Source organism: Saccoglossus kowalevskii, chromosome 8, assembly GCF_978046115.1.
Source record: "Saccoglossus kowalevskii chromosome 8, keSacKowa6.1, whole genome shotgun sequence".
Lineage (NCBI taxonomy): Eukaryota > Metazoa > Hemichordata > Enteropneusta > Harrimaniidae > Saccoglossus > Saccoglossus kowalevskii.
The window spans coordinates 7,047,864-7,069,418 of NC_140648.1; the positions used below are offsets into that span (position 1 = coordinate 7,047,864).

The window sequence follows — 21,555 nt, forward strand, 5'->3', positions numbered from 1 at the left end:
AAATATTAATATTTTATGTTTAGCGACATATTGGCATTAAGTGTAAACCCGTATTTAACTACTGAGCAGCGGTTACGAACAAAAACTAGGATTGTTTTTCGTTATTTTCGAAAATCACAGTACATTTTTATGTTTCATTTATTCTTCAAGCAGTTAACCAGTAGTCTGTTCTCAGATTTTATGCGAGAAATGCTCTGAATGTATCGCCCTTCACAGGTAGGGACCAGACGGTGTCGCTAAAGTCATGCACCGCCTGGCACCTTAATTAATTTTACACTCAATCGGTTTGGTATTTACAGGGAGCTCTCATTACAGCTCCCTGGTATTTAAGTGCTTGCTAGGCACTAAAGATAGCTTCATTGTCAATTGCGTCGGGAAATTTATTGATTTTATTTCTAAGTTTTAGTTTAGTCTGTTTTTCATTTATTTTTCTTGACCACTGATTTATTGTATGTTTTTTCATTCATACTAAATTTTGTGTCAAATAAAATCCATCTGTAATTTATTTTATATTATAAGCTCCTCTACAAAATTGTGAATTTGATTTTTGCTTAACTTACTCCATAGTCAAGTTTAATGTGTTTTATGACCATACTGAATTTGATGGAATATGATGTCCTTGCTTGTAGCTTATCTTGATTATCAGCAGTATTTCAAATATTTCCCTGTTTGGTTTGATGCATATGCAAACATTATTATATATTTGTCAATTTGTTAAATTGTTAACAGTTACATTTTTTGTACTTCTGTCTTTACCTTATTACTAGGTACTGTGTCCATATACCAGTAGCTATCAAGTATTGGATGTGCACAGAATCGTATTTGTCTGATCAAACTGTATTGTTGTAAACTGTAAGGATATTCCTGTCACATGACGAATGAATCAAGACACTTGTCTTCATTTCTTGAATTATGAGGATCACCCGTGGCAACCGTGCAGCCCTACTTATCTACAGCATTCTTTTCTTCTGTCTGATACTCTACAACGAATTCTTTGAATATGCACGGATGAGGAGAAGTTGGAAGCTTTCTCCTGGGGAACTTGGAATGACACTGGAACACCCAGACAATGTGAAGATTTTATTTGTCGGCGACCCACAAATCCAGGGGATAATCAATGAACCGCCCTCCCTCATCGGGATGCTGTCTCGATGGGACTCTGATACTTATCTTCGGAGGACGTTTCAACTTGCAATACATTTTTTTGAACCTGATATTGTTGTGTTCCTTGGTGACTTGGTGGATGAAGGAAGTATTGCTACCAAGCAGCAATATTCCTCTTACCAGAAGAGATTCTTTGATAACATTTTTGTTATACCAAAATATCTAAACGTTAAGGTCAGTACAATTTGAATGTATTTGCATAACCTTTCTCCATAGTTATAGCATATATAAATATATGTTTCTATTTGAGACAATGAGGCAAAATGGAAATTTCATGTCTTCAGGTAGCAAAAAAAACAATCAAATTAGAAATTTAATAAATACAATTAATGATAATATCTGTGTTATAGCAGTCACAGAATTCAACAGTTTTTTAACAACCTAAGATTACCCCTAAAATAAAAAATAAAAATAAATATTTAAAAGTGGTATGTATGTCCATGACTACTAGTCAACTAGGAATGAATTAAAAAACTAATTTGCACTAATTAGCTTGAAAGGTTTCCACAAGGTCAAATAATCTGTAGTAAGTATTTAAAACTGTCACAATTATCAATGCCTTTGGATTCACTAGGTTAACCATTAAAAGAAACTTGCCCAATAAAAACCAAAAAATGTTACTTCAAGAAGTTGTAGCTTGAGAATACACCAATAAATGTGTCTCCACTATGTTTTAATTAAAGGAACCAATTGGATCATACCATAATAAAACTTCTATGATGCATAAATATTTAAATCATCAGCCATGGGACATCATGTATAGTTTGGTTATACTAGTATTATTTATATGACATAAACTCAAATACAAAAAGCTTGACTTGATGCATATTCTCGTTCCTGTATGTAGATGGTACTGTTAGCTGGAGACAATGATATTGGAGGTGAAGGCTCTGACAAGATGACATATGAACTCGCACGAAGATTTGAAGAAAACTTTGATTCTTTGTCTGAAGTTGTGCCGTATAAAAATGTAGATGTTCTGAAGGTTTGTTTTACAATATTTACATACTTACCGGTAATAGCTGCTGCATAATATCCAAGCTGAGATGCAGCCTGCAAACACTGGTGTGGTGGGATGCAAAGATATTGTCCATATGTTTCAGAAAGTTCATTTGCAAGGAAAGCTGTTGTAGCCCACCTCAGTGGTGGCTAGGCCTGCACACTGGACAATTGCAAGCGACTTGCATAGCAACATATATGTCCCATACTATGCATAGAAACATACGGTATACACTTGTGGGTCCCATACCACGCATAGAAACACATACACTTGTGGGCACCATAGCATGCATAGAAACACATACACTTGTGGGCACCATAGCATGCATAGAAACATGTACACTTGTGGGCCATATACTATGCATAGAAACATATACACTTATGGGTCCCATACTATGCATAGAAACATGTACACTTGTGGGTCCCATACTATGCATAGAAACATATACACTTGTGGGCACCATAGCATGCATAGAAACATGTACACTTGTGGGTCCCATACTATGCATAGAAACATACACTTGTGGGTCCCATACTATGCATAGAAACATGTACACTTGTTGGTCTCATACTATGCATAGAAACATCTACACTTGTGGGTCCCATACTATGCCTAGAAATGTATACACTTGTGGGCCCCATATTGTGCATAGAAACATATACACTTGTGGGTCCCATACTATGCATAGAAACATATACACTTGTGGGTACCATACTATGCATAGAAACATATACACTTGTGGGTCCCATACTATGCATAGAAACATATACACTTGTGGGTCCCATACTATGCATAGAAACATGTACACTTGTGGGTCCCATACTATGCATAGAAACATATACACCTATGGGTTCCATACTAAACATAGAAACATGTACACTTGTGGGTTCCATACTTTGCATAGAAAAATCTACACTTGTGGGTCCCATATGCATAGAAACATGTAAACTTGCAGGTCCCATACTATTCACAGAAACATGTACACTCATGGGTCCCATACTATGCATAGAAACATATACACTTGTGGGTCTCATATGCATAGAAACATGTAAACTTGCAGGTCCCATACTATGCATAGAATCATGTACACTTATGGGTCCCATACTATGCATAGAAACATATACACTTGTGGGTCCCATATGCATAGAAACATGTACACTTGCAGGTCCCATACTATGCATAGAAACATGTACACTTATGGGTCCCATACTATGCATAGAAACATATACACTTGTGGGTCCCATACTATGCATAGAAACATATACACTTGTGGGTCCCATACTATGCATAGAAACATATACACTTATGGGTCCCATACTAAACATAGAAACATGTACACTTGTAGGTCCCATACTATGCATAGAAACATTACACTTGTGGGTCCCATACTATGCATAGAAACATGTACACTTATGGGTCCCATATGCATAGAAACATATACACTTGTGGGTCCCATACTATGCATAGAAACATATACACTTATGGGTCCCATATGCATAGAAACATATACACTTGTGGGTCCCATACTATGCATAGAAACATATACACTTGTGGGTCCCATATGCATAGAAATATATACACTTATGGGTCCCATACTATGCATAGAAACATGTACACTTGTGGGTCCCATACTATGCATAGAAACATGTACACTTGTGGGTCTCATATGCATAGAAACATGTAAACTTGCAATCCCATACTATGCATAGAATCATGTACACTTATGGGTCCCATACTATGCATAGAAACATATACACTTGTGGGTCCCATACCACGCATCGAAACATGTTCACTTGCAGGTCCCATACTATGCATAGAAACATGTACACTTATGGGTCCCATACTATGCATAGAAACATATACACTTGTAGGTACCATACCACCCATAGAAACATGTTCACTTGCAGGTCCCATACTATGCATAGATCCATGTACACTTATGGGTCCCATACTATGCATAGAAACATGTACACTTGTGGGTCCCATACCACGCATAGAAACATGTTCACTTGCAGGTCCCATACTATACATAGAAACATATACACTTGCAGGTCCCATACTATGCATAGAAACATATACACTTATGGGTCCCATACTATGCATAGAAACATGTACACTTATGGGTCCCATATTCATAGAAACATATACACTTGTGGGTCCCATACTATGCATAGAAACATATACACTTATGGGTCCCATACTAAACATAGAAACATGTACACTTGTAGGTCCTATACTATGCATAGAAACATATACACTTGTGGGTCCCATACTATGCATAGAAACATGTACACTTGTTGGTCCCATACTATGCATATAAACATATACACTTGTGGGTCCCATACTATGCATAGAAACATATACACTTATGGGTCCCATACTAAACATAGAAACATGTACACTTGTAGGTCCCATACTATGCATAGAAACATTACACTTGTGGGTCCCATACTATGCATAGAAACATGTACACTTATGGGTCCCATATGCATAGAAACATATACACTTGTGGGTCCCATACTATGCATAGAAACATATACACTTATGGGTCCCATATGCATAGAAACATATACACTTATGGGTCCCATACTATGCATAGAAACATGTACACTTGTGGGTCCCATACTATGCATAGAAACATATACACTTGTGGGTCCCATATGCATAGAAACATGTACACTTGCAGGTCCCATACTATGCATAGAAACATGTACACTTATGGGTCCCATACTATGCATAGAAACATATACACTTGTGGGTCCCATACTATGCATAGAAACATATACACTTGTGGGTCCCATACTATGCATAGAAACATATACACTTATGGGTCCCATACTAAACATAGAAACATGTACACTTGTAGGTCCCATACTATGCATAGAAACATTACACTTGTGGGTCCCATACTATGCATAGAAACATGTACACTTATGGGTCCCATATGCATAGAAACATATACACTTGTGGGTCCCATACTATGCATAGAAACATATACACTTATGGGTCCCATATGCATAGAAACATATACACTTGTGGGTCCCATACTATGCATAGAAACATATACACTTGTGGGTCCCATATGCATAGAAATATATACACTTATGGGTCCCATACTATGCATAGAAACATGTACACTTGTGGGTCCCATACTATGCATAGAAACATATACACTTGTGGGTCCCATATGCATAGAAACATGTACACTTGCAGGTCCCATACTATGCATAAAAACATAATATACACTTGTGGTCAAATGGGTTTATTTGGAATGCTTTTGAATACATGTGGCAATATGTATTTTGATTCATATTAATATTTGTTATATTTTTTCTTATGTCTTCAGCACATTAGAGATATTTCTTAGCTTTATTTCATTTCTTTGTTAGTTCAATCTTGTGCCGTGGATGAGGCCGACTGATTTGGTTGATGAAGAAATATTTCGTAAAGAACTAGATGAGGATATAGAGGACCTTATTTTAAAAAGTGACAACAAATTTAGGGTGTTGATTACACATAATTCGTTAGGAGGCGTGAAAGAATCCAGGAGGGCCGAGGTAAGAAGGACACTACCTTGGATCAAATACAAGGATTATTATACAGTTATGAGAATATTGCAAAATATGCATGAAACAAGTACAATGTACTTTAATTGACCAATGTGTAGCAAATGTTGATGCAATCCTATACACTGCCTGATTGGTTTTCTTGTGATAACCTTATTATACCTCTCCTCCTGTATGTGGTTATTCGGTGATGTTATTCGATATCCATTGTGTGCTACATTCTTGCTGTGTCTAATTAAAAATATGTGTTCAAATATGGCACAAAATATACATTTCAATGAGTTCAAAATACAATGTAAAGATAAGCAATGGAGATAATGTGTCCTTTAATACCCCTTCAAACACAGTATTTTTCTGTCAAAATTTTTATGCATTTTGATATAAATTCTTTGTTTGCAGTGGATTGATCTCGTGCGTCCAAACTTGTATCTTGGACATGCCGAACCGATTACATTGAAATTCACACATACATCATACATAATATTATACATATGCACATTTGTTTCATGCTCTGATTCAATATGGCTAAATGACAGCCATTTTTGTGCTGAAAAATCATTGAAAACAAGCTTTTTTGGCATTCCGGAATTGGATTTCGGTTGTTTAGACATGGATTTTGTTCAAACTTAGTACCTACATTAGACTTTATTGGACCTTGACGCACGTCATTTTGTTTTTCAGGTCGGATTGAAAGTGGCCGACAGTCTTTGTTAAAATTTTATATATTCGTTCTACATCATGTTATAGATATATAGATGTATTTAAAATGGCCAACCAGTGGCCATTTTGTTTTAATTAATGCTGTTTTAATATCTCTCAATATAGACAAGTCCTCGTTTGACAATCAGATACAAGATGTCAGTCATTTTAATGTTAAAAAATCATCATAATCAAGTATCAGCTTCTGGATCCATATCTCTGACATGTTTATGTTCCAACTATATTATTATAAACAAAACTATATACATGTACATTTGTGTATCTTAAATTAGATGAGGACTGTGCTTATTAATTTTGTATCAGATAGACACAAGATTTACTCTGACCTGCATGTTTTAGAGGACCATGGATGAATCTAGTATTCAAAGAGTTCAAATACTGATTAAGATGTACCAATATCTTAACCACTCATCAGATTCAATGAAACTTGGTACATAGATGCTTAGGAATAAGCCATATACAGTTTAGAGTTAATATTTTTGCTTGCTAATTACCTAATTTGCATAAAATACCAAATTTATAGCTGTTTACAGATAAATTGAGTACCACACATCAAAGTTTAATGAAACAATAAGTAAATACAGTATTCCTTAGTTGTACTTCATGCCTCCAATACCTTTCCAAGCTTTCTTTGCTTTAGTCATCTGTTGGCATAAATCAATTTTGAAAATGAGAATAAAATTTCAGACAATTTTAAAACAATATCAATATAGTTACTGAAATGCAGAAAATATAAATGAATAAATTAAAGATTAAACAAATATTTAAAAAAAAAAGAGTAAAGCCCATTAAGATATTTAATAAAACTTTACGGCTAACCTCAAAATGCAAATGCCCTTTGAACTATCTCAACTACCTACCTAAACCTGAACATAGCAAAAGCAACATAATTATGTTCTCCCACCACAAGTACAAATGTACTACTAAAAGTTTAATAACATTATTTTTTCCTGTTTTAACAGCTTATATACAGATTAAAACCACATTTTGTGTTCACTGCACACAGTCATCGTGTAAGTATTCAACTAGTCTGACTGCTATACTACCAAGTGTTAACAAGTCTTACTGCTATACTACCAAGTGTTCACAAATCTGACTGCTAGTACTGAGTGTCTACTCGTCTGACTGCTGTACCAAAAAGTGTTCACAAGACTGACTGCTATACTACCAAGTGTTCACAAGACTGACTGCTATACTACCAAGTGTTCACAAGTCTGACTGCTATACAACCAAGTGTTCACAAGTCTGACTGCTGTACTACCAAGTGTTCGCAATCCTGACTACTATAGTACTGAGTGTCCACTAATCTGACTGCTACAGTACTGAGTGTCTACTAGTCTGACTGCTATACCAAAAAGTGTTCACAAGACTGACTGCTATACTACCAAGTGTTCACAAGACTGACTGCTATACTACCAAGTGTTCACAAGTCTGACTGCTATACAACCAAGTGTTCACAAGTCTGACTGCTGTACTACCAAGTGTTCGCAATCCTGACTACTATAGTACTGAGTGTCCACTAATCTGACTGCTACAGTACTGAGTGTCTACTAGTCTGACTGCTATACCAAAAAGTGTTCACAAGACTGACTGCTATACTACCAAGTGTTCACAAGACTGACTGCTATACTACCAAGTGTTCACAAGTCTGACTGCTATACAACCAAGTGTTCACAAGTCTGACTGCTAGTACTGAGTGTCCACTAATCTGACTGCTACAGTACTGAATGTCTACAAGTCTGACTGCTATACTACCAAGTGTTCACAAGTCTGACTGCTATAGTATTGATTGTTCACAAGTCTGATTGCTATAGTACTAAGTGTTTACAAGTCTGACTGCTCTACTGCTGAGTGTTCACAAGTCTAACTGCTCTACTGCTGAGTGTTGACAAGTCTGACTGCTATAGTACTGAGTGTTAACAATTCTGACTACTATAGTACTGAGTGTTCACCAGTCTGACTGCTCTACTGCTGAGTGTTCACCAGTCTGACTGCTATAGTACTGAGTGTTCACAAGTCTGACTGCTATAGTACTGAGTGTTCACAAGTCTTACTGCTATATTACTGAGTGTTCACAAGTCTGACTGCTATACCACCAAGTGTTCAGAAGTCTGACTGCTATAGTACTGAGTTTTCACAAGTCTTACTACTATACTACCAAGTGTTCACAAGTCTTACTACTGCTATACTATCAAGTGTTCACAAGTCTGACTGTTATACCACCAAATGTTCACAAGTCTTACTACTATACTACCAAGTGTTCACAAGTCTGACTGTTATACCACCAAATGTTCACAAGTCTGACTGCTATACTGCCAAGTGTTCACAAGTCTGACTGCTATAATACTGAGTATTCACAGGTCTGACTGCTCTACTGCTGAGTATTCACAAGTCTGACTGCTATAGTACTGAGTTTTCACAAGTCTGACTGCTCTACTGCTGAGTGTTCACAAGTCTGACTGCTCTACTGCTGAGTGTTCACAAGTCTGACTGCTCTACTGCTGAGTGTTCACAAGTCTAACTGCTCTACTGCTGAGTGTTGACAAGTCTGACTGCTATAGTACTGAGTGTTCACAATTCTGACTACTATAGAACTGAGTGTTCACAATTCTGACTACTATAGTACTGAGTGTTCACAATTCAGACTTCTATAGTACTGAGTGTTCACAATTCAGACGGCTATAGTACTGAGTGTTCACAAGTCTGACTGCTATACTACCAAGTATTCACAAGTCAGACTGACATAGTACTGAGTGTCCACTAATCTAACTGCTACAGTACTGAGTGTCTACAAGTCTGACTGCTATACCAAAAAGTGTTCACAAGACTGACTGCTATACTACCAAGTGTTCACAAGTCTGACTGCTATACAACCAAGTGTTTACAATCCTGACTACTATAGTGCTGAGTGTTCACAGATCTGACTGCTATACTACCAAGTATTCACAAGTCAGACTGCTAGTACTGAGTGTCCACTAATCTGACTGCTACAGTACTGAGTGTCTACTAGTATGACTGCTATACCACCAAGTGTTCACAAGTCTGACTGCTATAGTATTGATTGTTCACAAGTCTGATTGCTATAGTACTAAGTGTTCACAAGTCAGACTGATATACTACCAAGTGTTCACAAGTCTGACTGCTACAGTACTGAGTGTTCACAAGTCTGACTGCTACAGTACTGAGTGTTCACAAGTCTGACTGCTATAGTACTGAGTGTTCACAAGTTTGACTGCTCTACTGCTGAGTGTCCACAATTCTGACTGCTATAGTACTGAGTGTTCACAAGTTTGACTGCTCTACTGCTGAGTGTTCACAAGTCTGACTACTATAGTACTGAGTGTTCACAGATCTGACTGCTATACTACCAAGTATTCACAAGTCTGACTGATATACTACCAAGTATTCACAAGTCAGACTGACATAGTACTGAGTGTCCACTAATCTAACTGCTACAGTACTGAGTGTCTACAGGTCTGACTGCTATACCACCAAGTGTACACAAGTCTGACTGCTATATTACTGAGTGTTCACAAGTCTGACTGCTATACCACAAAGTGTTCACAAGTCTGACTGCTGTAGTACTGAGTGTTCACAAGTCAGACTGATATACTACCAAGTGTTCACAAGTCTGAGTGCTACAGTACTGAGTGTTCACAAGTCTGACTGCTACAGTACTGAGTGTTCACAAGTCTGACTGCTATAGTACTGAGTGTTCACAAGTTTGACTGCTCTACTGCTGAGTGTCCACAATTCTGACTGCTATAGTACTGAGTGTTCACAAGTTTGACTGCTCTACTGCTGAGTGTTCACAAGTCTGACTGCTATAGTACTGAGTGTTCACAAGTCTGACTGCTATAGTACAGAGTGTTCACAAGTCAGACTGCTATACTACCAATTCACAAGTCAGACTGCTATACCACCAAGTGTTCACAAGTCTGACTGCTATAGTACTGAGTGTTCACAAGTCTGACTGCTATACTACCAAGTATTCACAAGTCAGACTGCTATACCACCAAGTGTTCACAAGTCTGACTGCTATAGTATTAATTTTTCACTATAGTACTGAGTGTTAACAATTTTGACTACTATAGTACTGAGTGTTCACAGATCTGACTGCTATACTACCAAGTATTCACAAGTCTGACTGCTATACTACCAAGTATTCACAATTCAGACTGCTATAGTACTGAGTGTTCACAAGTTTGACTGCTCTACTGCTGAGTGTTCACAAGTCTGACTGCTATAGTACTGAGTGTTCACAATTCAGACTGCTATAGTACTGAGTGTTCACAATTCAGACTGCTATAGTACTGAGTGTTCACAGATCTGACTGCTATACTACCAAGTATTCACAAGTCAGACTGCTATACTACCAATTCACAAGTCAGACTGCTATACCACCAAGTGTTCACAAGTCTGACTGCTATAGTATTAATTTTTCACTATAGTACTGAGTGTTAACAATTTTGACTACTATAGTACTGAGTGTTCACAGATCTGACTGCTATACTACCAAGTATTCACAAGTCTGACTGCTATACTACCAAGTATTCACAAGTCAGACTGCTATAGTACTGAGTGTTCACAAGTCAGACTGACATAGTACTGAGTGTCCACTAATCTAACTGCTACAGTACTGAGTGTCCACTAATCTAACTGCTACAGTACTGAGTGTCTACAGGTCTGACTGCTATACCACCAAGTGTACACAAGTCTGACTGCTATATTACTGAGTGTTCACAAGTCTGACTGCTATACCACAAAGTGTTCACAAGTCTGACTGCTGTAGTACTGAGTGTTCACAAGTCTGACTGCTATAGTACTGAGTGTCCACAAGTCTGACTGCTATAGTACTGAGTGTCCACAAGTCTGACTGCTATAGTACTGAGTGTCCACAAGTCTGACTGCTATAGTACTCAGTGTTAACAATTCTGACTACTATAGTACTGAGTGTTCACCAGTCTGACTGCTATAGTACTGAGTGTTCACCAGTCTGACTGCTCTACTGCTGAGTGTCCACAAGTCTGACTGCTCTACTGCTGAGTGTTCACAAGTCTGACTGCTCTACTGCTGAGTGTTCACAAGTCTGACTGCTCTACTGCTGAGTGTTCACAAGTCTGACTGCTATAGTACTCAGTGTTAACAATTCTGACTACTATAGTACTGAGTGTTCACAGATCTGACTGCTATACTACCAAGTATTCACAAGTCAGACTGCTATACTACCAAGTGTTCACAAGTCTGACTGCTATACCACCAAGTGTTCACAAGTCTGACTGCTATAGTATTAATTTTTCACTATAGTACTGAGTGTTAACAATTCTGACTACTATAGTACTGAGTGTTCACAGATCTGACTGCTATACTACCAAGTATTCACAAGTCTGACTGATATACTACCAAGTATTCACAAGTCAGACTGACATAGTACTGAGTGTCCACTAATCTAACTGCTACAGTACTGAGTGTTCACAAGTTTGACTGCTCTACTGCTAAGTGTCCACAATTCTGACTGCTATAGTACTGAGTGTTCACAAGTTTGACTGCTCTACTGCTGAGTGTTCACAAGTCTGACTGCTATAGTACTGAGTGTTCACAAGTCTGACTGCTATAGTACAGAGTGTTCACAATTCAGACTGCTATAGTACTGAGTGTTCACAAGTTTGACTGCTCTACTGCTGAGTGTTCACAAGTCTGACTGCTATAGTACTGAGTGTTCACAATTCAGACTGCTATAGTACTGAGTGTTCACAATTCAGACTGCTATAGTACTGAGTGTTCACAGATCTGACTGCTATACTACCAAGTATTCACAAGTCAGACTGCTATACCACCAAGTGTTCACAAGTCTGACTGCTATAGTATTAATTTTTCACTATAGTACTGAGTGTTAACAATTTTGACTACTATAGTACTGAGTGTTCACAGATCTGACTGCTATACTACCAAGTATTCACAAGTCTGACTGATATACTACCAAGTATTCACAAGTCAGACTGACATAGTACTGAGTGTCCACTAATCTAACTGCTACAGTACTGAGTGTCCACTAATCTAACTGCTACAGTACTGAGTGTCTACAGGTCTGACTGCTATACCACCAAGTGTACACAAGTCTGACTGCTATACCACCAAGTGTACACAAGTCTGACTGCTATATTACTGAGTGTTCACAAGTCTGACTGCTATACCACAAAGTGTTCACAAGTCTGACTGCTGTAGTACTGAGTGTTCACAAGTCTGACTGCTGTAGTACTGAGTGTTCACAAGTCTGACTGCTATAGTACTGAGTGTCCACAAGTCTGACTGCTATAGTACTCAGTGTCCACAAGTCTGACTGCTATAGTACTCAGTGTTAACAATTCTGACTACTATAGTACTGAGTGTTCACCAGTCTGACTGCTATAGTACTGAGTGTTCACCAGTCTGACTGCTCTACTGCTGAGTGTTCACAAGTCTGACTGCTCTACTGCTGAGTGTTCACAAGTCTGACTGCTCTACTGCTGAGTGTTCACAAGTCTGACTGCTATAGTACTCAGTGTTAACAATTCTGACTACTATAGTACTAAGTGTTCACAAGTCTGACTGCTATAGTACTGAGTGTTCACCAGTCTGACTGCTCTACTGCTGAGTGTTCACAAGTCTGACTGCTCTACTGCTGAGTGTTCACAAGTCTGACTGCTATAGTACTGAGTGTTCACAAGTCTGACTGCTATAGTACTGAGTGTTCACAAGTCTGACTGCTATAGTACTGAGTGTTCACAAGTCTGACTGCTATAGTACTGAGTGTTCACAAGTCTGACTGCTATAGTACTGAGTGTTCACAAGTCTGACTGCTATAGTACTGAGTGTTCACAAGTCTGCCTGCTATAGTACTCAGTGTTCACAAGTCTGACTGCTATAGTACTGAGTGTTCACAAGTCTGACTGCTCTACTGCTGAGTGTTCACAAGTCTGACTGCTCTACTGCTGAGTGTTCACAAGTCTGACTGCTCTACTGCTGAGTGTTCACAAGTCTGACTGCTATAGTACTGAGTGTTCACAAGTCTGACTGCTATAGTACTCAGTGTTCACAAGTCTGACTGCTATAGCACTGAGTGTTCACAAGTCTGACTGCTCTACTGCTGAGTGTTCACAAGTCTGACTGCTAATATGCATCTATTATACAGTAAACATCTGCAATGCAAATATTTTCATTTTAGGGAGGAATTTTCAAGTACAATACAGTAGATATAGCAAAGAAACTTGTAGAAAAAAATCCAGCAATTGTCCAAAAAAGCCAAATACCAGGAAGGATTCCAATGACCACTGAATTCATGGTACCTACTTGTAGTTACCGGATGGGTGTGAAAAAAATGGCATATGGAGTCGCTGTGATCGGTAAGTGAACTTTGCTTACTGTATGTTACCTAAATAATTCATTGGTTTTATTCTTTTCACATACATTGTTGTGTGTTGTTCGTCTGTCGATGCGACAAAGAACATCTAGTCATCCTGGGTCAGGATCTTGCTCTGTTGGTCCCCAGGTGGCTATTGAGGCCAATCTGTGCCCGGAAGTGTCTCTGGCAGTGCGAACAGGGAATGGTAGCAGCTGCCACAGGGTTGTTGGCCCTATTTTCCTGGTCTGCCTGCAGTCTTCAGCAGCAGCAATCCTGTTGGCCTTTCATACTTTAGCTTTCTTGTGAACAGCTGATCGTCATGTTCCTCTGTCTTGGGCCAACTGCTCCTGTGTGCCATGACTGATGTTAAAAGCTTTCAGTGCGGCTTTTAGTGTGTCCTTGAAATGCTGCTTCTGGCCACCTTGGGAGCGTGTTCCTTGCTTTAGCTCGCCAAACAGAAGTGTTTTTAGAAGACACTCATCTGACATGCGAGATACTTGTCCTGTCCAGCAAAGCTGAGACTGCATCAAGATGGTGTGAATGCTACGCAGGTCAACAGGTGTCTTCCCACTATAATAACATATTTTCCTAACAAACCAGTGAATTTAAAATCTAGTGACTATCTCTGCAGCAACAGATCTGCTGAAATTAAATATTGCTTTGGAAACTCACCAAATTGCTCTGCAAACTCACCAACTTGCTCAGTGACCTCACCAACTTGCTCAGTGACCTCACCAATTTGCTTTGAAATCACCAACTTGCTCAGTGATCTCTCCAACTTGCTCAGTAAACTCACCAACTTGCTCTGCAAACTCACCAAGTTACTTAGTGACCTCACCAACTTGCTCAGTAAACTCACCACCATAAGTGATCTCAACAACATGCTTGATCTCACCAACGTGCTTGATCTCCTCACCAACGTGCTCGAGCTCCTCACCAACGTGCTCGATCTCCTCACCAACGTGCTCGATCTCCTCACCAACGTGCTCGAGCTCCTCACCAATGTGCTCGAGCTCCTCACCAACGTGCTCGATCTCCTCACCAACATGCTCGATCTCCTCACCAACATGCTCGATCTCCTCACCAACATGCTCGATCTCCTCACCAACATGCTTGATCTCCTCACCAACGTGCTTGATCTCATCACCAACATGCTTGATCTCATCACCAACATGCTTGATCTCCTCACTAACGTGCTTGATCTCCTCACCAGCATGGCTTGATCTCCTCACCAACATGGCTTGATCTCCTCACCAACATGCTTGATTTCCTCACCAACATGCTTGATCTCCTCACCAACATGCTTGATCTCCTCAACAACATGCTCGATCTCCTCAACAACATGCTCAATCTCCTCAACAACATGCTCAATCTCCTCACCAACGTGCTCGATCTCCTCACCAACATGCTCGATCTCCTCACCAACATGCTCGATCTCCTCACCAATGTGCTCGATCTCCTCACCAACGTGCTCGATCTTCTCACCAGCATGCTCGATCTCCTCACCAGCATGCTTGATCTCCTCACCAACGTGCTTGATCTCCTCACCAACCTGCTTGATCTCCTCAACAACGTGCTTGATCTCCTCACCAACATGCTTGATCTCCTCAACAACGTGCTTGATCTCCTCACCAACATGCTTGATCTCCTCACCAGCATGCTTGATCTCCTCACCAGCATGCTTGATCTCCTCACCAACGTGCTTGATCTCCTCACCAACCTGCTTGATCTCCTCAACAACGTGCTTGATCTCCTCACCAACATGCTTGATCTCCTCACCAACATGCTTGATCTCCTCACCAACATGCTCGATCTCCTCACCAACGTGCTCGATCTCCTCACCAACATGCTTGATCTCCTCACCAACGTGCTTGATCTCCTCACCAACGTGCTTGATCTCCTCAACAACATGCTTGATCTCCTCACCAACGTGCTCGATCTCCTCACCAACATGCTTGATCTCCTCACCAACGTGCTTGATCTCCTCACCAACGTGCTTGATCTCCTCACCAACGTGCTTGATCTCCTCACCAACGTGCTCAATCTCCTCACCAACGTGCTTGATCTCCTCACCAACATGCTTGATCTCCTCACCAACGTGCTTGATCTCCTCACCAGCATGGCTTGATCTCCTCACCAACATGGCTTGATCTCCTCAATAACATGCTTGATTTCCTCACCAACATGCTTGATCTCCTCACCAACATGCTTGATCTCCTCACCAACATGCTTGATCTCCTCAACAACATGCTTGATCTCCTCAACAACATGCTCGATCTCCTCAACAACATGCTCGATCTCCTCACCAACGTGCTCGATCTCCTCACCAACATGCTCGATCTCCTCACCAACATGCTCGATCTCCTCACCAATGTGCTCGATCTCCTCACCAACGTGCTTGATCTTCTCACCAGCATGCTTGATCTCCTCACCAGCATGCTTGATCTCCTCACCAACGTGCTTGATCTCCTCACCAACCTGCTTGATCTCCTCAACAACGTGCTTGATCTCCTCACCAACATGCTTGATCTCCTCAACAACATGCTCGATCTCCTCACCAACATGCTCGATCTCCTCACCAACGTGCTCGATCTCCTCACCAACATGCTCGATCTCCTCACCAACGTGCTTGATCTCCTCACCAACGTGCTTGATCTCCTCAACAACATGCTTGATCTCCTCACCAACGTGCTCGATCTCCTCACCAACATGCTTGATCTCCTCACCAACGTGCTTGATCTCCTCACCAACGTGCTTGATCTCCTCACCAACGTGCTTGATCTCCTCACCAACGTGCTCAATCTCCTCACCAACGTGCTCAATCTCCTCACCAACGTGCTTGATCTCCTCACCAACATGCTTGATCTCCTCACCAACGTGCTTGATCTCCTCACCAACATGCTTGATCTCCTCACCAACGTGCTTGATCTCCTCACCAACGTGCTTGATCTCCTCACCAACATGCTTGATCTCCTCACCAACGTACTTGATTTCCTCAACAACGTGCTTGATCTTCTCACCAACATGCTTGATCTCCTCACCAACATGCTTGATCTCCTCACCAACATGCTTGATCTCCTCACCAACATGCTCGATCTCCTCACCAATGTGCTTGATCTCCTCACCAACGTGCTTGATCTCCTCACCAACGTGCTTGAACTCCTCACCAACATGCTTGATCTCCTCACCAACATGCTTGATCTCTTCACCAACATGCTTGATCTCCTCAACAACATGCTTGAATTCCTCACCAACATGCTTGATCTGCTCACCAACATGCTTGATCTCCTCAACAACATGCTCGATCTTTTCACCAACATGCTCGATCTCCTCACCAACATGCTCGATCTCCTCACCAACATGCTCGATCTCTACACCAACGTGCTCGATCTCTACACCAACGTGCTCGATCTCTACACCAACGTGCTCGATCTCCTCACCAAAGTGCTCGATCTCCTCACCAACGTGCTCGATCTCCTCACCAACATGCTTGATCTCCTCAACAACATGCTTGATCTCCTCACCAACATGATTGATCTCCTCACCAACATGCTTGATCTCCTCACCAACATGCTTGATCTCCTCACCAACATGCTTGATCTCCTCAACAACATGCTTGATCTCCTCACCAACATGCTTGATCTCCTCAACAACTTGTCAGTGAGCTCACCAACTTACTCTGCAAACTCACTAACTTACTTAGTGATTGACTCACTAACTTACTTAACATCCTTGTTTAGTGATCTCAATAACATGCTCGATCTCCTCACCAACTTGTGTGCAAAGGGAAGTTGATTGACATTGAATCACTTCTTGTTAGCAGAAATATGCAATTTGTTGCAGATATCTTACTATACCCAACTTCAGTTTTGTATCAAGTATGTTATTCTGTTTTGTAGGCTACATTACCTTTTAAAGTTTGAAAATTGTTTGTAAAATATGGAAAGATACAAACAGCAAATAAAAAAAATGGGTAACCTATGGAAACTATAACTTTGTGATTAGTGATACACTTATGTCTAGCACATTGAGTCAGGATGGTTGATGTGAATTTTGGAATGTTTGATGCTTATCAATCACTATGAAATGTCAAGATATGGGGTAAAATTTAGCTGAAATAAAACATTTGTTGGATGTAGAATTAAGTAGACAGAATAAAATCATGTGCTGCTGATATTGAGAACCAGGCGTTTTCAATGCTTTTCAAGACTCTGTCTATTAGATAAGTATAGTAAACCAATATGTTTTCATTATGAACGTAAATAAAAAAAAAAGTGACAATTATATTACTCTGCTATCATTTAGTAACTAGTATTTTCTTTGCCAAATTTTGCTTGGATATGTTGAGATTGTATTGAGATTAATACAGTACATGTAGTATTAACATTGGCTACTATTCTTTACTCAGATGAGTTGCTGTTCTATTATTTCAGAACTGCTATACCATTCATTTTATATTATTCTACAAAGGGCATTTAAATTGTTATACATGTAGAAACATGAATTTATTATGTAATTATGATGGCTACATTGTTCTCGTCTATATTTGGTCAAAATTATACATACCTAAATTTTAGCCAGAACTTTTCTTGCAAAATATTCAGGCATATTATTGCATCATTTCAGGACTTTTATACTCACATTTCCCATGCAAAGAAAAGACTGTGAATCGAATCAATCCATCCATCTATTTGTTATCTAAATTCTCAATGGGCAAGATTGTAATAATTATGCTGCTTGTTATGTAATTACTGATGACCTCATTGTTCTAAAATCATAAATTCTGCCAAAAATTTTCTGTCATATATTGCTGTGCTATTTAGGGACTTTTATACAATTTATGCTGTATTATTCCATAAGGGAAGTTGAGATTAATACAGTACATGAAATATTATACTTCATTATCTTGTTCATTTTTGGTACAAGTAATCCTACCTATTATTGCATTGTTTTAGGTATTGTATATAAGAAATTATACCTGGTGGGGACGATTGTTAGCTTGTATCCATATAGCATTTGTTACTGTAATAGTTATGCTATTTATGCTTTCTATCTTTGGTAGATACTACTGGTCATATCAACTACACTCTATTGCTAGTTACTAGTTATGCTATTTTTATTCTTTCTATCTTTGGTAGATACTACTGGTCATATCTGGTCATACTGGTCATATTTTTAGCTCCGCTGTCGACTTTGTCGAGCGGAGCTTATCATATGAGTGATTGTCCGTCGTCCGTGTCAATGTTTTACTTTTTCGACTTCTTCTTGAAAACTACAATCCTGAATGCTTTGATACTTGGTGTATATGTACTTTGGGTAGACCTCTCTTAGGTTTGTTCATTTCATGTTGATATCTTCAATTCTCTAATTTTGGTGAATATTTTTGTCATTTTTGGTAAAAAGTGATATTTTCGACTTCTTGTTAAAAAATGCAAGTGCAATTGCTTTGATATTACATGTGGACCTCTCTCAGATTTGTTCATTTTGTAATGATATCTTTAATTCTCTAATTTTGGTGAATATTTTTATCATTTTTGGTAAAAAGTGTTATTTTCGACTTCTTGTTAAAAACCACAAGTCCGATTGCTTTGATTTTACATAAATAGGTACTACATGTGGACCTCTCTCAGATTTGTTCATTTTGTGATGATGTCTTCAATTCTCTAATTTTGGTGAATATTTTTGTAATTTTTGGTAAAAAGTGATATTTTCGACTTCTTGTTAAAAACCAATAGTTCAATTGCTTTGATATTACATATTTAGATACTACATGTAGACCTTTCTCAGATTTGTTCATTTCGTGATGATATCTTTGATTCTTTAATTTTGGTGAATATTTTTGTCATTTTTGGTAAAAAGTGATATTTTCGACTTCTTGTAAAAAACCAATAGTCCGATTGCTTTGATATTACATATATAGGTACTACATGTGGACCTCTCAGATTTGTTCATTTCGTGATGATATCTTCAATTCTCTAATTTTGGTGAATATTTTGGTCATTTTTGATAGAAAGTGATATTTTCGACTTCTTGTTAAAAACTGTAAGTCTGATTGCTTTGATACTACATGTATACATATTGTTCATTTTCTAATGATGTCTTCAGTTCTTTAATTGAAATGTGCATTGCTAACAGCGGAGCTATCTCAGCCGATAGGCTGCTTGTTATTCTTTCTATCTTTGGTAGATACTACTGGTCATATCAACTACACTTTATTGCTAGTTACTAGTTATGCTATTTTTATTCTTTCTATCTTTGGTAGATACTACTGGTCATATCAACTACAATTTATTGCTAGTTACTAGTTATGCTATTTTTATTCTTTCTATCTTTGGTAGATACTACTGGTCATATCAACTACACTCCATTGCTAGTTACTAGTTATGCTATTTTTATTCTTTCTATCTTTGGTAGATACTACTGGTCATATCAACTACACTCCATTGCTAGTTACTAGTTATGCTATTTTTATTCTTTCTATCTTTGGTAGATACTACTGGTCTGTCATATCAACTACACTTTATTGCTAGTTACTAGTTATGCTATTTTTATTCTTTCTATCTTTGGTAGATACTACTGGTTATATCAACTACACTTTATTGCTAGTTACTAGTTATGCTATTTTTATTGTTTCTATCTTTGGTAGATACTACTGGTTATATCAACTACACTTTATTGCTAGTTACTAGTTATGCTATTTTTATTCTTTCTATCTTTGGTAGATACTACTGGTCATATCAACTACACTTTATTGCTAGTTACTAGTTATGCTATTTTTATTCTTTCTATTTTTGGTAGATACTACTGGTCATATCAACTACACTCTATTGCCACTACCATCTAGATATTATCAACTTTATCGCTATGTAATTTTTCTGATGATTCCATTCGTGATTATGATGCTACGAATCTGTGGTGGTACAAAAAGAAGATGGCGGTGATCTCTGTTTGAGCAACCTACCATGCCTGGGATTGACCAATAACCAGATAGCAGTGATCTCTGTTTGAGCAACCTACCATGCCTGGGGTTGACCAATAACCAGATGATAGCAGTGATCTCTGTTTGAGCAACCTACCATGCCTGGGATTGACCAATAACCAGATGATAGCGGTGATCTCGGTTTGAGCAACCTACCATGCCTGGGGTTGACCAATAACCAGATGATGGCAGTGATCTCTGTTTGTGCAACTTACCAGGTCACTATCTCAGAGATTATATGTCATCCATTCTATTTTTTCACTGATGCTTGTTGCATTTCTATTGCTAATTTCTTAAACCTACCCAGGGTTCTCTTTAGAAGCATTCTGGGTACAGAGCTACTACTCCTAGATTAACAATTATCTTAACAATAAATACAATATATAGTGATTAGCATATTCCATTGTTACGAAAATCACCCGTGACGATGTGGTCTTAGTCAGTGATATTATATTAACCTAAGAAGAACACTGAGTCCATTTTTAACTCGTATTTGGAATGAAAATTATGAAAATATTGAGATAAGGTGAATAATATGAGGTATTTTTTGAACACTATGACTACTGTGTCAGAATAATATCTAATGTCATTTTTAGTTTCAAGATATTGTTTGTTTGTTTTGGTTTCTTTTAAAGTTTCCCCTGATTCTTGTATTACTTCGGTGTTGTGGCCTAGATTTGTTGAACTTGTTTGGGGGGGGAGGGGGGGTAGATGCTACTAGAAATAATCAATCACACAAATAGGC

The 21,555-nt window shown here is 38.8% G+C and overlaps 1 protein-coding gene across 1 annotated transcript; it reads left to right on the forward strand.

Moving 5' to 3' along the window:
- Positions 1 to 912: 912 nt before the first annotated feature.
- On the forward strand, positions 913 to 20,772 carry LOC102807934 (uncharacterized). The gene is made up of 6 exons (XM_085502664.1): positions 913 to 1,338; positions 2,012 to 2,149; positions 5,554 to 5,721; positions 7,413 to 7,463; positions 13,655 to 13,832; positions 20,630 to 20,772. Exons 1-6 carry the CDS (start codon positions 913 to 915, stop codon positions 20,770 to 20,772), a joined length of 1,104 nt encoding a protein of 367 aa, XP_085358790.1.
- Positions 20,773 to 21,555: the final 783 nt, after the last annotated feature.

Excerpts from the sequence above, each read along its gene's own strand:
- LOC102807934 (XM_085502664.1), top strand. The coding sequence starts at position 913 with ATGAGGATCACCCGTGGCAACCGTGCAGCCCTACTTATCTACAGCATT. Across the intron at positions 5,722-7,412 it reads AAGAATCCAGGAGGGCCGAG|CTTATATACAGATTAAAACC; the intron begins GTAAGAAGGACA and ends CTGTTTTAACAG. Across the intron at positions 7,464-13,654 it reads TCACTGCACACAGTCATCGT|GGAGGAATTTTCAAGTACAA; the intron begins GTAAGTATTCAA and ends TTTTCATTTTAG.